The 13642-nt window shown below is 43.7% G+C and overlaps 1 protein-coding gene across 2 annotated transcripts in view; it reads left to right on the plus strand.

Annotated features, from left to right (window-relative positions):
- arrdc2 (arrestin domain containing 2) overlaps positions 1-3612 on the plus strand; it is a 29380-nt gene extending 25768 nt beyond the window's left edge. For both annotated transcript variants that reach the window (XM_069927903.1, XM_069927902.1), the window contains exons 7-8: positions 673-836; positions 1756-3612. In XM_069927903.1, the coding sequence (XP_069784004.1) occupies positions 673-836; positions 1756-1809 (218 nt within the window). In that variant the 3' untranslated portion in view covers positions 1810-3612. The remainder of the gene's footprint in view (positions 1-672; positions 837-1755) is intronic.
- Positions 3613-13642: the final 10030 nt, after the last annotated feature.

A 13642-nucleotide genomic window follows, 5' to 3' on the forward strand; every position in this document is an offset into this window, starting at 1 on the left:
TGTGTGTGATGCTGACCCAGCCTGACCCCAATCTCTCCTGCACACACACTGGCATGCCAAAGCCTGTTCATCTTTGTCCCATCCTTCACGCTTAACTATTTGGACCAAATGTCATTCCAAGCCCTTGTTTACAGAAGAAATACTTGGGGATCTGGGGAAGAATTGTTAAAGGGACCCAGAAATAGACAATGCTGTGGGAGGGGAGAAATTCACACTGGAATGTTAGCAAACTGACGGGCCTGTGGTCCAAAAGTGGAGCAATTGGTACTGCAATTACAGGTATTCCCTCACTAGCGACCGTAATTCAGACCCCCCCCCCCCCCCCACCTTCCCCACAAAGGTATCTTGGAATGGACGTATGTCTGAAGGCTGGGCGTGGCCATCTTGGTTCTTGTGTGCATGCGCAAGTTTTCGGTTGGCGTATGCTCGGTGGGTTTGTGTATTGGAGTTATATTGGTGCATCCGTGAGAATTAAGGACAAGAATTCAATATTGTTAAGGCATTTAACTCTCACGCATGCGCTAACCGAACTCCAATACATGAGCTGCGCCGACCTTTAGTAGCAGACCACGGCGGGTAGTTTATTTCTTTTGAACCCCCCCACCGAGTATCTTGTTAATTCTCTGCCCTTCCCCTTCACATTTATCTTACTGTGGTTGCTTTCTCTTTCAGCCCCTCCTGATTACCTGGAGGTGGTCTCTGAGGAAGAGGCCGGCCAAACAGATCAACGACTGTCCGTTCCCGAGAATGAGGTGGAGCGACGTGGGATGCTGGAGCATCCCTTCTTTGTTTACGTGCAGGAGTTCCGAAATCGCCCTCCGCCAATTTACTCGGAGGTAAGCTCTGCCTGTCCTTGAAACGATGCATAAGCTGCAAGCTGTCTATTGGGGGCCCCTCTACTCCACGATGCTGTTTTATTGCTCCATGAGCCTCCTCTCAACCCTCTCATCATTTTCTTCTCTCTCCCCAGTATATTTAGTAAATTCCTTTTTTTTAAACATCTGTTACTTTCTCTGAGAGAATGTGTGGCACATTTAGTACAGCAGTTAGTGCAATGCTGTTCTAGCTCCAGTGATCTGGACAGGGGCTCGCATCCCACACTACGTAAAGAGTTTGTATGTTCTTCCCCGTATCTGTGTGGGTTCCCTCTGGGTGCTCCGGTCATTCCTTGGCCTACTTGGCTTAAGTGAAGGGAACTGGGGCCGTTCAAGTATTTCTACATCCATATAGCTCAGCTGATCTCTATAATCTATTGACTGATTTGTTGGTTGGGGAGTTCAGAATGCTCCCTTGGTTTCAACCACCTCCTGAAGCAAAGGTGAGGGCGAAGTTCTTCAGGCACAGAGAAGCAAACTCTACACTGTGCCCTGGATGGAATCCACAATGGTGACACCAGCTCCATTCCTTTCCCCTTAACATCGTTTCGGCATTAACCATGGATAATCCCTCCAATCCCCAATTAAGAGTCATCTATAAATCTTATCTGCCTTTATTTGTATATGGAATGGAAATCCAAAGAGTACCTCATTGCCAGTGTGGTCTATCCAAAGATTTTTACAAGTTAAACATTTTTCCCTCTTGGGGAAAGTTACCATGATGTGCATAGTTTGCTATTTTTAGTGAACTTACTAACCTGCATTGGCACTTGTCTGTCTACAACACTCCACCCAAGACCTCTGCTGTGAAGTGATTTCCTGGCAGGCCCTCCACACGCATGCTTATCTTGCTGTGCTTCTCTCCCTCTCCCTCCTTTAGATTGATCCTCACCCCCAGAGATCTGAGATGCGTCGCCGATGTATGACCTGCTGAAGATTTCTCTGCATAATTTTTGGGGGAAAAAAATGAAAGCAGAAGAGCAATTTTTAAAACCCACCTTCAGAGCCTTGGCTAATCCCGGCACCTTGAGAGGAAATTCGGGACATTGCTGTCGGAAGATAAATGGGACAGATGTTGAAATGGAGGAAAGCATGATCTCTGTCCTCTGGAGATGATACAAGTCTGGATCTCACATACTTTTGCCTCTTGTGCTATTTGTCATCTTCTCTCAGTGTTCCATTCTGCTGAGCTTGGCATCTTGTTGAACGGTTCCATACCAGTGTGGACCTGATGAATAGAGGTCTTCGCTAAGATTGGTCTTGCAGAGATCTTAAACTGGAAAGACTACCTTCCCTCTCCTAGCCATTGTTCAAGTCAATTTCTAATCAGCCAGGGCTTGTACTTGCCCAGGCTTGCATATGTGGGGTGCAGGGCCACTAGTGTGCATGGGGAGAAGCAATGTCTCTGCGTCAGCTTCTGTATGTACTCTGAGAAGCTACCCTGGTTAAGATTACTTGACAGTTTGTACAGGAACAAGAGAAAGTTCAGGCCATCAATGGTGATGCAGTGTTGTTGGTGGTTTAATTCCATTAGACATGCCACTATCACTTCTAAGATTGCAACTGGATTATTTGCACAACGGCTGAAATGCATAGCCTGTTCCATAGATTGGAAAAGGATGCCCTTTCCTAGATGGAATACCAGTGGCATGAGGGGTCAACCTTTAGTGCCAGAGAGTTTTAAAGTCAGGGATTTTCCAAAAGGAAACCTGCAGCAGATCCTCCAATTCCTTTTGACCCGCCCTTTCCGAGATGGAATACCAGTGGCATGAGGGGGTCAACCTTTAGTGGCAGAGAGTATTAAAGTCAGGGATTTTCCAAAAGGAAACCTGCAGCAGATCCTCCAATTCCTTTTGACCCAACCATCCTGTCCAATTTCCAAAAAGGCCAAAAATGTCTGATGTGGAATATTAGAATACTTGTTTTGAGGATGTATGATTTCCAAAGCAGAGTTCTTATGAAGCCTTGACCTGTTAATAGTTCATATTTTGGTGGCACTTCTGTTTTAAAATGGAAGATGTACAAAATGGGCGTGCAAAATTGAACAGGAAGTGAGATTGGGAGGTGTAGTTAATGAGAGGTTTTAAATGAGATGAAGAATTGGATGGGCTGGAAAGTTTTGGAAAGAAATTCATGAACATGGCAAAAGGAAAGAGGGAAGACCCGTATGAGCTGACCATCTCCATGCCATGGAGTTGTGCCTCAAACAAGATTTTGGGTCCCTCCAACTTTCAAAATGAGGGGTTTGAGCATTTACTGATGAATATTAATTTTTTTTTTAATGTACACCTTGTGTATCTTTGTTTTAAAATCAAGAAATGCAATTCTTAGCAAATGTGATTAAAATTCATGCTGGTGACATGTTCTGGTATGATAAATAGTGTTGAAGATTACAAACCATCCAGGATTTTCATCTCCAGTCAACTGCTAAGAACAAATACAAAAAGTCATGGGTACATTTACATTAAAATGCTATTGAACATTAGTTGTGAAAATAGTAGAGATGGGTTGAACATCATCCATTTAAGATTTTTGAAATTGTTGAGTTGAAAGATGGGAGAGATGTGATAACCTACTTGGGTAATGCTGATTAGAATTGGCAGTTGCTTGGCTTGAAGGAGAGGTTTCCACTTATTTTTGGAAATTGAGAATAAATCTTTCTTTTCAAGCAGTTAAATTCTTTGTAAAAAATATATATTTTTGTATCTTTTTCTTTACAATAAAATATTCTTCTATCCTTCCTGTGATAATGTATTTTTTTTTTAAATCTTTTGAATGAATTGGTATATTTAACTAAGAATAATTTTCTTGCAATGACTCAGAGCGGTCCTGAGCTAGAGCTGGGTGGTCTTCACACTGGGAAGACTCTTGGTTTGGCTGATCTGATATTACTGGGCTCTGTGTCCTGGTGTGGATATTCAGTTTAAAATCCACAAGGTCCCATGTGCTGATCGCATGTTTCATTCACTCCTGCTGGGAGCTCCCAAGAGGGGGAGCTGGTTCAATTATTGTCACCGCGGACAAATGTTCCACTGGCCCTCGTCACAAGAATGGAGAGCTGAGTAAAATGGCAAACGCAACTTGCTACTGCACTAAAGATCGAATGTGGAAGCAAGGCAGCATATCATTCACCTCTTGTCTGTCTTTGCCATTCACTGATTTGTAATTAATCTGTAACTTAAGCCCAGCTCCCGCATAACTCTTGGATTTTGACATCCAAAAGGGATGGTCAGTCTGGGATCTGGCATCAATGGCAATTTATCGAGGGAATTGTCCCAGCACATTCTCTCCACACTGCTGCAAGCGGAAGATTTTCCGATTTACTGCGAAGCTCGGTCCTGAGTTTTGTCTGCTGAGGTTAGGCTTTCAGACTGAAAATACTGATTGAAATTGCCCCTTTTTTTCCAGTAAATCCCAAGGAATACAACCTGAATTCCCTGTGATTGCATGTGGCTGAGCAACAAAGGCACAATGCCATTTGACCCGTGCTGACACCATTCATTTAACTATTTATGCCCTGTAGTAGTTCATGATCTTCAATAACTTTCTGAGAATACCTTCTGCAGCCATCTTCCTAAACATTTCATGGGCAATGTAGTTTGGAGGATAAACAGTTGCCTTTGTAAGGTGAGCATTACCTCAGCTTGTCTGTGCACAGCTAACTCCCACAGTAGATTGATTTTCATGTACAGCATAGGAAGGCTCAACTTGTCTCAATTTTCCATCTATTGCCGGTTCTCAGACTGAATGAGATGTCACCTGAATGTTCCCTTTATTTAATGAGGCTTCTGTTGTCCATACAAATAATAAATTCATTTCTTCTTCAGCTCTTCATGGTTTTAACCCTCATGTGCGTAATGGCTTCCAGGCTCTGGAGCCTCCCAATCTCTATAACTTACTCACTCTCCTTAACACCCTCCGACCCCTTTACCTCTGCCCCCACATCCATAGATGTCTCCAGCATTACTGGTGAAAGGTCAGCAGGGGTTTTCTCCCCACAGATGGATACAAGTTGCTGAATAGCTCCAGCATTTTTTTTTTGTTAGATTTCTACCATTTGCAGTTGTATGCCTCTTCAGTACTTTGGTCTTCATGGCGTTCTTCCATGGACCACTGAGTATTAACTTGCATAGGCCTCCAATAACAAATGCATAGACCTCCTGGGGAGAAGCTGAAACCCCCTTCACAGGCCACTGGGAGGAGTTTTGTAGGAAATTTTTGAGGGGAATTTTTTTGTCATCAATTTTACAACCTTGCTTGTGTATTACTGTAAATATTTGAGGATAATGCAAAAAAATTTCCCCCTCAAAAATAGTGGTGGGGGGGGGGTTGGCATACACGGGAGTAAAAAATTTTTTTTAATTTCTGCAACTCACAACTTGGGCCCGAGAGACGCCAGCGTGACTCAGACGAGTGAGGGGTGGGGTTGTGAGAGATGACATTGCGAATCAGGTGGGTGAAGGGAGGGGGTTAGTGAGAAACGCAGCACGAATCGGGCGGGTGAGCAGAAAAACGCCAGCGTGACTCAGGCGGGTGAGGGGGGTCATATACACGGGGGTAAAATTTTTCCCTTTATCCCCTCAAAAATGGGGGGTTGCATTATACACGGGGTACATTATATATGAATATTTATGGTAATTGTTTACTGTATTCGTAATGTTAGTCTTTGCTGCAAACTTCCTGTAACAAACCATGAACCACCTGAGTTCTGTGGATTAGAGGTTGATAAATAATTTGCAGAGTAAATATATATTAACCACAGTCACCTTCAATGAGAACACACTTGATAATTAGTACATTGTCTTACACAAAAGTTCAATGTCGGAAGTTCTTGCTTGCTGAAGCCAAATGGGTACTTTATAAGAGAACACTTTTGTGTCCAATTGATGGTTTTGTCCAAAAGATGGAGTGTTGTATGATTCACCAAATTGGTTCCTGGCACAGCAGGACTATCACCCAAGGAGAGATTCAGTTGACTAAGATATTTTGCCCCACCCTAGGGAGTTTGGAAGAATGAGAATTGATGTAATTGAGGGCTCTCAGTGGAATAAATTTGGGGAAACATCTTTCCTCTCCCTGCAGTGTCCAGAACTGAGAGTAACAATCTCAAACTAAGGGCCACTGGGACTGAAAGCAGAAGAAAGGTCTTCATTCAGAGGGTGATGAATGTTTAAAATTCAATATCCTAGAGGGGTGTGGAGCTCAGTCATTGATCACAGAGACCAAGATTGAATGATTTTTGGATGTTAGATCAATCAAGAGACATGGATGAAGGGCAGGAAAATGGTCTTCAGGTAAGTATTCAGCCCAGAGAAGTACTTCTCAGGATTTCTCAGTTTGACCATGGGGTTAAATCTGGTCAACTTTATGAGAATGGGCTTTATCTCCAGGTATATTCAATTCCTCTGCTGCTGTGGAGGAATTTGAACATGCCTTTGGATTAATGGTTCAGATCAGTAGATACAGGTCCCATTACTGACCATACAACCAGTGGCTACAACAGCCTCAAGATTCCTTTGTCATATGATTAAAAACTGCAAGATTACACAGAATTTGTTTTCATCTGCCATCTCTTCTGTTTCTCTTCCTCAACAGTTGGGGGGGGTGGGGGAAAGGAGGGTGTTCTCCCTGTTTTCAGGTGCCTTATGCAGACCCCCGTGGTCTAGAATTTTTAAATAAAACCATTGTTGGTTGTGCAGAGCTGATGGCAGTCATTCTGGGCTGTTGAGCCCTGTGGGAGTGAGGTCCTGTCTCTGGGAATGGCTCCCAAAACTGTCTTAAGGCATTCTTTAAGAAGTGCATATTTCCCGACGTTATCCAAAGGGAGTTTGAGCCTATTTACAAGGAGTTAATATTTTCAGAAGAGATGAAATGAGAGAATTGTAGAATCCTAGAGCATAGGGGAAAGTTATTCTGTCCGCCAGGTCTGTGCCCTTTGGAAATGATGTCAAATTAGCTTCGCTCCTCTGCTCTCTCCCCACAGGTTTGCTGAATATTGAATCCTCTTTCATCCCTGCCTCAACCAATCAGACTGGTCTGTCAAGAAGTAAGTTTGAGTCAGAGTTGCATGACACGGACTGAGCTCACAATTCCCTCAGTGACCTAACGGAATGACTGAAGGTTTAGAATGGAGTAATGCAGCACAGAAATAGGCCTAACTTCTTCAAGCCAGTCAAGGTGCCTTCCTTTTGCCTGCATTTGGGTCATATCTCTCTAAACTTTTCCCATCTATAATCCAGTTCAATTGTCTTTTAAACATTGTAATTTTACCCACCTCTACAAATTCCTCTGGCAGCTCAATCCATCTGCCCACCAATCCTGAGAAACTGCCTTAGCAAGTCCTGATGAACACCCCGAATACATGACACTTAAAATTCTCATCCTTCTCTGTTCTCATCCAGTTGATAGTTTATAACATTTGATGGCCCTACAACCCTCAAAGACCTTCAGTTTTGCCTTCAGCTACCTCTTAAATTCCTTTCCTAAACCCCTCCACCTCCCTCTTCTCCTTTAACACCTTCTTCGAGACCTACCTCACCTGGTCAAAGCGTTCTGTGATTTGCGTAACATCTCCCTTTGTGACTCAATTAACTTTTTATTTGATAACGCTCCTTTGAGGTGCCTAGGTCTGCCCTGTTAGAGGATCTGCCCAAAGGCAAGCTGTTTGTCTTGTGGTGTTGTGCACCATATCACCCGAGCTGTACTGCTGACATCAGGAGTTGGACACTGGTCAAGTCTGAAAGACACAAACTGGTTTTAGACACTTGTATAATGCATTCCAGTGCTATTAATTTCATCCTATGATTCCCACAGCTGTGAAGTCTGCTGTTGGCTGGTCCTTGTCTGGTTGACCTCCTTCACCGTTTTTGACCTGGATTCCTGGAAACTTCCAACCTTCTGAGAATGTCAACAACATGCACCAATGTATTTCTCTGGAACTTGGCAAAAATATTTCATAGAGGATAGAAGAGTCGGTGAGGGGCATTGATATAATTACCTGCCAAGCACTGCCTCCCTTCTCTCCATCCCTTGGATCCCATGCTATGTCACTGCTGGGGAGGGAGTAGGATAGGACAAATGGAGTTCATTTCATGCCCCAAGTCTAGACTGAGCCAAGCTGAAAGCTAATTCCATCCCTGTCTGTTTGTTTAAATTATTTACAATCATTCTGAAATTTGACATGGATTGTGTAATTCTCTGCCCTGGTACATTATGTTTATCTGTTCCTGGAGCCGTGGCTTGAGGGACACAAAGTACTTCTGATTTTTTTTTAAATTGGGTTGAGTGAAACTCCTTCACTGCCAGACAACAAACAGTTCAGTAAAAATTCGGAGATCAGGCTCTGAGCCTCCCTCTCACATCCATTGATTTCCCATTCTGTCGGCACCTGTCATTGATTCAGCCGTGGGTCAGTGTTCTGGTGTCCAATGGCCAGACAGTTGAGGGTTTGAGTCCTGTGATGAGCCTCATCATGCCAACCAAGACTCCAATCCATTGCTCCGGGAGTGCTTGCTGATGGAGATAGATGGTCCTAGAGCTGACACCTTAACAGCGTGGCTGGTGTCTGCACGTTTCAATCAAAATGTAGAACATAGAACATTACAGCATAGTACAGGTCATTTGGCTTACAATGTTGTACTAATCTATATTTTTAAATCCTACCTTACCCTATCTCAAACCCCTAACACTATATTTCCTGCATCCATGTCCCTGTGTTTTAAATGCCCCTGTTGTACCAGCCTCCACCAGCATCCCTGGCAATGCAATCCAAGCACTCACGACTCTCAGTGTCTAAAAAAAACTTTACCCTTGAAGTCTCCCCTAAACGTTCCTCCCCTCACCTTAAACAGAGGTCCACTGGTATTTGCTACTATCAGCCCAGGAGAAAGGTGCTGGCTCTCCACCCTTTCTATGCATTTCATAATCTTCAAGTTGAAGTTTATTATCTGATTGTACAGTCTTCTTTCTTTGGCTTGGCTTCGTGGACGAATATTTATGGAAGGGGTAATGTCCACGTCAGCTGCAGGCTCGTTTGTGGCTGACAAGTCCGATGCAGGACAGGCAGACACGGTTGCAGCGGTTGCAAGGGAAAATTGGTTGGTTGGGGTTGGGTGTTGGGTTTTTCCTCCTTTGTCTTTTGTCAGTGAAGTGGGCTCTGCGGTCTTCTTTAAAGGAGGTTGCTGCCCACTGAACTGTGAGGCGCCAAGATGCACGGTTTGTACAGTACAGTACAACCCAAGGAAATAGCGTTCTCCATTCCTTGGTGCAAACACACATCTTGTACACCTCGATTAAGTCACCTCTCATCCTTCTTCAAAGATAAAAGCCCGAGCTCTATTAACTTTGTCTTATAAGATACATTCTCCAATCCAAGTAAATCTCCTCTATAAGGTGTCCTCAATGAAGGCCTAAGCCCAAAACGTCAGCTATGTATTTTTACCTTTGCTTATATAAAGGACACTGTTTGATCTGCTGAGTTTCTCCAGCATTGTGCGTTCTTATCTCAACAACGGTGTCTACAGATCTTCATGTTTTACTCCCCTGTACCCTCTCCAAACCATCCACATCGTTCCTGTAAATGTACCCTAACTGTAAAGTGAACCATATGGGAACCAGATATGTAGGCATAGAACATTTTTTTCAGTTTCCTATGCATCGGATATGGTGGTTCCTGCGGGGATTGAGTCTGGATGCCTAGATTCTGTCCCCCACTGCACCTTGCAGAGATTCTGAATCGTGGCACGATGTGATCAAGGGGATCTAGCTGAGCATCTCACACATTGTGGTCACCACTCCTGGGATCCCATCTCAGATAGGTCCCCTTCAAAATGTTCAATGTCCCAGCTCTCCTCTGGCCATCACTCTCCACCAATCCTCACCCAACCAAATTGTCTGACCGTGGGATCCTCACCAAAACCCTTTCCACCGATCTTCCTGTGAAGCACACACCAACCGCAATTGCTGGTAGCTATCCCCTCCACCATCCTCCCACAATGAACCCCTCTTTCGCAATGGGGTCATTGTGCAAGGATGCTCAGTTGCCCCAATATATTCATCATTGATAGGAACCTCCTAGTGGCCAATCATTTCAATTTTGCACCCCATTTCCATGCTGACATGTCTGTCCATCGCCTCAAGTACTGTCCAACAAAGTCCAGCTGTAAATTGGAGGAGCAACATTTAATTTTCCACCTGGACACTCTCCAACCAGATGGCATTAACTTCGACCTCCAGTTTCTGCTAGCCCATTCTCATTCTCCCACTCTTTCCCATCTTGGTTTTCTTTCCTCCAATTCTCCACCCCCTTCTGCTCTCCTTGTTTGCTGGTGTGCCCTCCCTCTCTTATCCTGCCCGTGGGACCATGCTTCCCGTCTTGCCCCATCCCCTTCCATTTTGTTCAGGCACCCAGCTACATTTTGCTCATTTGTTGATGAAGGACCCAAGCCTGAAACATTGTGTATCTTTATTTTTGCTATACACTGTTTGACCTGCTGAGTTTCTCCGGCATTGTGTTTTGACTTCAGTTGAAGAAGTAGCTGCTCATCTTGGCCCTGGATGGTTGATGCTTTATTTCGACAGGAGGACCCAGAGCAAGGATGTTGAGGTTTAAAATTCAAGCTTAAGACCCTAACCTCTCCCTCACACACAATTGGAAAGGTGGTGGGGGGTGAGGTTGGGTGGGGGGGAAATGGAAACCCCTCTCCTAAAAAGCTTTTGGAGCTGGGTCAATTGGAAATTCAAATGAACATCAATGGATTTTTTTGTTGTTCCAAATCAGAGATGGAATTAAGATAGGGACTTTACACACCTGAGTCAAACACAAAAGTCTGCAGTCGCTGTGATTGTAGTTAAAAAAGCACAAAATGATGAAAGAACAGGGAAATGAGCTTGAAGGGTTCCTTCTACTAAGAGAGTGAAACATGAAAGATTGTAGTGAAAACACAGAAATGCTGGAGACACTCAGCCGGTCTCGCAGCATACTTTTCATTTAATATGCCTGAGAACAGACTCAAGGCCACAGGGTGTTCTTATCATAAAGAGAAGGAAATGCGTTAACTTTGGGGTGGCATAGTTGGCATAGCAGTTAGCGCAATGCCGTTACAGCACCAGCGATCAGGACCGGGTTCAAATAGCGCGCTGATAGGGAGTTGGTATGTTCTCCCTGTGCCTGCATAGGTTTCCTCCCACCCTTCAAAACGTATGGGGAGCTGTAGGTCAATGGGGCGACACGGGCCCATGGGCCAAGATAGCCTGTGCTGAATACCTAATTTTCAAAAGAATAATCTGATTTATTTTGTTCAGACCGTGAAGTCTTGGTTCTGATGCTAAAGAAATAAAGACTGCAATATTTTATATCCCTATCATAATCTTAAAAAACTGCTGAGTACAGTTGTTTGGTGCAATTCAGTTTCTATTTTAGATTTCTAGTTTTGCTTTAATGAGTCATCTGAGCACACCACGGGAACACAGGAGTAAATCTTAGTAATTAGTCCAGGAAATGAGCAGAAGGCAGATCAATATTGACTAAGATCATGTTTGACACGTAATATGCAACAGAGACCATGTCATCATTCAAAACAGATCAGATTGCTAACAAAAAAAAACTGAATATCTATAGCACCATTTGGGAAGTCCCAAAACTCTTCCTGTCCAGTGAAGGACTGTAAAATTTAGCAATTCTTTTAATGTGGGAACATGGTGGCACGATTGGAGGAGTGGTTAATGCCACACATTTGTAGCGTCAGCAATTGGGACAAGACCAGAGTTCGAATCCCACGCTGTCTGTAAGAAGTTTGTACATTCTCCCCGTGTTTTCCCCGGGGGCTTCGGTTTCCTCCCACCTTTCGAAACATACTGGGAGGGGGGGGAAGGGTGTAGGTTAATGGGATGCAAATTGAGTGGCACATACTTGTGGGCCGAAATGGCCTGTAATTTATGCCTAAATTTTAAAAATTTAAAAATAAATTTAGAGCAGTCAGAATGTCCAGAGAAATTCCAACAAAGAGGTGAATAATAACCAGGAGATTGGTTTCACTGTTTTGATAGGTATTGGCCCTAGAGCTTCTGGGAGAACTCCCCCTCCTTTCTCTTTGAAATTGACTCTTTAACATCCACATAGGACAATCAGCAAAGTCTGAAGGAGGAAAACACGGCACTTCCTGCAAGCAAGACTAGAGTTCCTAAGTGAAACAAGAACGTTTGCAGACTCTGTGATTATAGTTAAAAAAAAACACACACAGACAAGCTGGGGGAAATTCACCTGGTCTCACAGCGTCCACAGGAGGCAAAGCTATATTACTAACATTTCAGGCCAGAACCCTTCTTCAAGGAATAAGCAAAGAACAGGAAGACGTCAAAATCAAAGCTGAAGATTGGCTGTGGGAGGAATCCTGACCAACAAACGGTGTTAATTGGGGAGAGAGAGAGAGAGAGAGTATTCAGAGATGAGGAACCACACCTCATCTTCCATGTGGAAGATGTCATTAACATCGACTTCTCCGGCTTCCATTAAATTCACCCCCCCCATTCTTTTTTTCTCTCTCCTCTGTCTCCTTTCACAGAGCCAAAATCAATTCTCACCTCTTCTCTTATCACATCCAATTAATACCTTTTGTTGGCTTGGACTCCTCACTCAGTCAGTCTTTATTCTGACACCTTCCTGTTCTTTGCTTATTCCTTGAAGAAGGGCTCAGGCCTGAAATGGCCAGAAATGGGGGAAGGTTTAAACTAGTTTGGCAGGGGGGTGGGGAACAGAGTGTGAGAGCAGTGTCAAGGGAGCATGACCACCTAGATAAGAATAAAAACGATAACAAAGGTAGGATGGAGATTAGGGTAGAAGGTAGAAAAGAGAATGTATGTGAGGGTCATTCTCTGAAATGCATATATTTTAATGCAAGAAGCATAGTGAACAAGGTAGATGAGCTTAGAGCATGGACAGAATCTTGGGGTCACGATATTGTGGCAATTAGTGAGACCTGGCTAAAAGAGGGGCAGGACTGGCAACTTAACGTTCCAGGATACATTTGTTTTAGATGTGATAGATTAGGGGCTAAAAAAGGGGGAGGAGTTGCTCTGCTTGTTAAGGAGGACATTACTGCCGTGAGGTGGCAAGATGGTCTGGAGGGATCGTCCAGTGAGGCTGTTTGGGTGGAATTGAGGGGTGAAGGAGGCATGAAGGTGCTAATAGGGGTGTATTACAGACTACCAAATGGGTCAAGAAAACTAGAGGAACAAATGTGTAGAGAGATAATGTATATGTGTGAGAATCATAAGGTAGTGATCATGGGAGATTTTAACTTCCCTCACATTGATTGGGATACCCATACAGTTAGAGGGCTGGATGGGCTAGAGTTCGTTAAATGTGTTCAAGATTGTTTTCTGAATCAATTAGTAGAAGAACCGACTCGGGACAGTGTAATACTGGATCTCCTGTTAGGGAACGAGCTAGGTCAGGTATCAGACATTAATGTTGGAGATCCAATTGGGTCTAGTGATCATAATTCTGTTAGTTTTAAGGTAGTTTTAGGGAAGAGCAAGGAGGGGCCTAAAGTTGAGGTTCTGGATTGGAGAAGAGCAAATTTCAAAGGAATAAGAAGGGATTTGGGGAGTATTGAGTGGGACAGGATATTTTCAGGTGAGGGTGTAAATTAAAAATGGAGGATATTCAAAAAAGAAATTTTGAGGGTACATAGTTATGTCCCAGAGAGGATCAAAGGAAAGGCTGGAAGTCATAGGGAGGCTTGGTTTTCGAGGAATATTGGAAATTT

Source organism: Narcine bancroftii, chromosome 3, assembly GCF_036971445.1.
Source record: "Narcine bancroftii isolate sNarBan1 chromosome 3, sNarBan1.hap1, whole genome shotgun sequence".
Taxonomy (NCBI): domain Eukaryota; kingdom Metazoa; phylum Chordata; class Chondrichthyes; order Torpediniformes; family Narcinidae; genus Narcine; species Narcine bancroftii.